This window comes from Etheostoma spectabile, chromosome 24 (assembly GCF_008692095.1).
Source record: "Etheostoma spectabile isolate EspeVRDwgs_2016 chromosome 24, UIUC_Espe_1.0, whole genome shotgun sequence".
Taxonomy (NCBI): domain Eukaryota; kingdom Metazoa; phylum Chordata; class Actinopteri; order Perciformes; family Percidae; genus Etheostoma; species Etheostoma spectabile.
The window spans coordinates 3,146,815-3,150,288 of NC_045756.1; the positions used below are offsets into that span (position 1 = coordinate 3,146,815).

At 39.6% G+C, this 3,474-nt stretch overlaps 1 protein-coding gene across 3 annotated transcripts in view; it reads right to left on the reverse strand.

Annotated features, from left to right (window-relative positions):
- Positions 1-2,227: 2,227 nt before the first annotated feature.
- timmdc1 (translocase of inner mitochondrial membrane domain containing 1) overlaps positions 2,228-3,474 on the reverse strand; it is a 7,302-nt gene continuing 6,055 nt past the window's right edge. For all 3 annotated transcript variants that reach the window (XM_032506183.1, XM_032506185.1, XM_032506184.1), the window contains exons 7-8: positions 2,840-2,950; positions 2,228-2,731 (exon numbers count right to left, since the gene is read on the reverse strand). In XM_032506183.1, coding sequence (XP_032362074.1) covers positions 2,581-2,731; positions 2,840-2,950 — 262 coding nt within the window. In that variant the 3' untranslated portion in view covers positions 2,228-2,580. The remainder of the gene's footprint in view (positions 2,732-2,839; positions 2,951-3,474) is intronic.

A 3,474-nucleotide genomic window follows, 5' to 3' on the forward strand; every position in this document is an offset into this window, starting at 1 on the left:
CAGGTGTCTGCCTGTGGTAGCACAGCTGCTCTCCAGTAAAGGGTTAATCTACCTCATTAATGTAGCAGGCAGCGATCCAGGTGAGTTTACAGATGCCTCAGAAATGATTTTTAGTGCAGGGAACATTCTGGATAACAAGTATAGTGAGATTTCCTTTTCTCACCAGAGGAGATATTCGGTTTCCTGGACATGGGGATTGAGGACAGCCATGCTTGTCAACCAGAGCTGGAAATGAGAGGCTGTCCATCCTGCGCCTCCATAGGAGCTAACAAACATGGAACCGCCACTCATACATCTGCTGAAAGGATTACAGGAACTGATGAGAAGAAATGTTTTCAGGATATCATTTTTTACTGACTGGACACTGATGTCTGCAAGGACAAATGTTAACTGCAGATTACTCAGACATCTGTTGTGAAGATCTTTATTAAAACTCTGCTCTGCAGAACAAAGACACTTTTCTTTGCAAGAAATTGGTGAAAGGACGGATTGGCGCTTCTGATGTACTGGTTAAAGTAAATAAAACAAATGCCACACAAATTGAGTTCTTATATTCATCCAGGCTGGTTTAATATTGAAATAACAGACATACAAAAATTCATTATACTAACACATTCAAAACTGAATAATAAATAGGACCAGCAGAGCTTTTTACAGGTTTGAGAGTGATGCTGCTATACACAAGTAGAAAAAGCTACAATTTAGTGTATGTATGTTTACAGATCTCATAATGAAATCTACTAACTCAACTGACATGATAATCTGAAAAGATTTCAAAATTTTGACCTTAGTGTTTGCCTTGTTTGTGTCCCTTTTGTATTATAAAATAAGTTTTAAGTAATAGAAGTAAGCCGTTGTAAATGGCTAGGCTAGCAGTTGAACCGAGCTGGATGTGTGTTCTCTATATCTCTGGGAATTGGACTTACACATGATGTGTCCGTCCTCTCCAAGCCTGACGGTGCCGCTGGCCACCAGCTCCAGAGCGGCGGGGAAGGCTAGGTGCTCTGCGCACTGCCTCCTGCACGATGATGGCTCCTGCAGCCACCTCTGCCTGAATACACTTGAACAAAACAATGGCTGCGTTACTTAAAAACGCTCTTGGTTTCATGTCTGGCGTTTCCACAGTATGCCATACTTACTACAAAATGTCATAGCATAGTTGAACATAGTTGTCATAGTATGTTGAAGAAGAAAAAAAAAAAACATCAATGTAAAAGCTCTGGAATGTAAAACCACTAAGTTTTAATTCCATCTGGTCAGATAGTATGTTATTGAAAACTAAGATTAATGTAGCATCATGTAGTGTATTTGTATTCCTTTTTATTTACGGTAAATCTGCAGTATCACAAAGCCACCACCAGAGGGAACTAAGAGCCCATTTTAAAACGTTAATTCTCGGATAGCTGTCATCCCTTCATATCTCGTTTGGAGAGAATGACTACAGTATTCGGACAACATAATCACACACACGTTTACAATATGTCAGTGAAGCCCAATTTCAAAAGTGTTTAGACAGCGCATTAAGATATGCAATGTATTTTATCAGTTTTTTAATATTGTTCCACCCAAAAGGTTACATGTCCTAAAACTACAGTGAGATTGTGCAAGTGCTGCAGCTTGGTCACGGTTGAATAGGACCTGTGTCCATTTAAGCAAACTCATTTTAAAGGATCAGCAACAGTTTAACTAACACTGCTATTCAACAAAAAAAGCAGACATTTTTACAATGTTATACTCAGACAAAAAAAATATCTTCTTTATTCAACAATGCTGGGACACAACCAACAGACAATTCAAATGTTATTCTAAACCTTGGCGCCAGTGTCTATGTGCAATAGTTCAAAGCTTTATATCCTCATTTCTATTGGCTGTCCATCTGCATGTCAACAGTGATTGCTGCATCCTGGGCCCCAGCTGTTGCTGTGTCACATCTTGTTTACACCAGAGACCAAGGCTATGTTTGACCTAGTTGCTAAAAAGCCCAAGAGGCAAAGCAAACTACACACCACACAGAAACGGGGAAAAGAAATACGCCATTTAGTAATAGACAAGAATTCCCATTTGTTGTTTGGTGTCAAAAAATTAGGTGTGATAAACATAATGAGCAAACATCAGTAACTAATACAATAACTTACAATGAGAAGAAAGGTCAGGTCTTGGCAGGCGACACTTTGGGGTTTCATGAATATGTTTGATTTTAATGAAAGGGGCATTTTCATCAATTTGAATTGTTTATATTTAAGGAGACAATGCTGAAGGACACAATCACATTAAAAACACAAGCTGAGTTGACTTTGAAAGCTAGAGGAAACATTATATAGGAGACAGTGTGTTTCCTTGATGTTAAGGATTTTTGTCAGGTCATATCCCTTACAATGGCAACTTTGTGATTTGAATTTTACAGATTGTACATCTATTATTGAGTGGGATAACAGTGTCTTTTAATTCTGATGCAAAGCCGTTTTTATTTCAGTTAGAAAGATGTGGAGTCCAGGCAAAGAAGTAACCCATTTATCCTCCCAGTAGTGTGAAGTCCCACCTTCAATGTCCAATAGATAACAGGCACTGAGGCAGCTCCTGTCATTGGCTGTGTGAGTCCTGAGTCTCATCCTCATTCTGTGGTGAGCTAAGCAGTTCCTGGATCCTTTGCATGTCCTTATTGGTTTCCTCTGCTTGAGAGCTGACATTCAGCTCTCCAATCAAATCATCGGTCAACTGCAGACGTGCCGTCCTTATGATTAAAAAAAAAAAGAGAGTGAGCAACAAGACATCCGGATAACAACCATGTTGAATGTAAATTTGGGTTTGTGTTCATTATTAGTATCTTGTAATAGCTCACCATTCTGAGAGTCTGAGCTCGTAAAGTTCTCTGCGCTCTCGCCTCCTCCTCTCTCTGGCAGTTTCTCCTGATATCGACTGCATGCTAATGATCAAAGCACCAGTGGGAATCCTGAGCAGAAGTTACCTCATGTTATTGCAAATATCATAAACATATTTAGAACATGTTTTATTGCTTTATAGAGTATATCTGCATTAGAACACAAAACAGGGGCTGTACCCCCTATCTATTCTGGGATAGGGGAATACATGTTCTGGCTTGCTTGTATTTCTTTAAACCAATCACAACCATTCTGGGCAGCCTGATAGCAAAGATAGCGTGAGGGGAGGGACATCCAGTGTTTGGATGTCAGGCTTTATCCTAGCGATGTACATCTGTTGAGCCAGACTAGTAGCTGCACAACAGATGTATAACATCTGCTATTGTAATGTTTAAAACTATCCAGTTGACACTTTACTGGACACATCGGAAACATGGTATATAATAGATTCCTAAAAGCCTTCCTGCTATGTGTCATCTGTTTTGTAACAAACCTAGCTTTCACATGTAAGTTTGTCAAAGCTTTAATTGCATAACCCTTCCAAGATGTCTGTCATCTGCATCATTGTAATAATTTAGTGCCCCCCCCCCCCCCC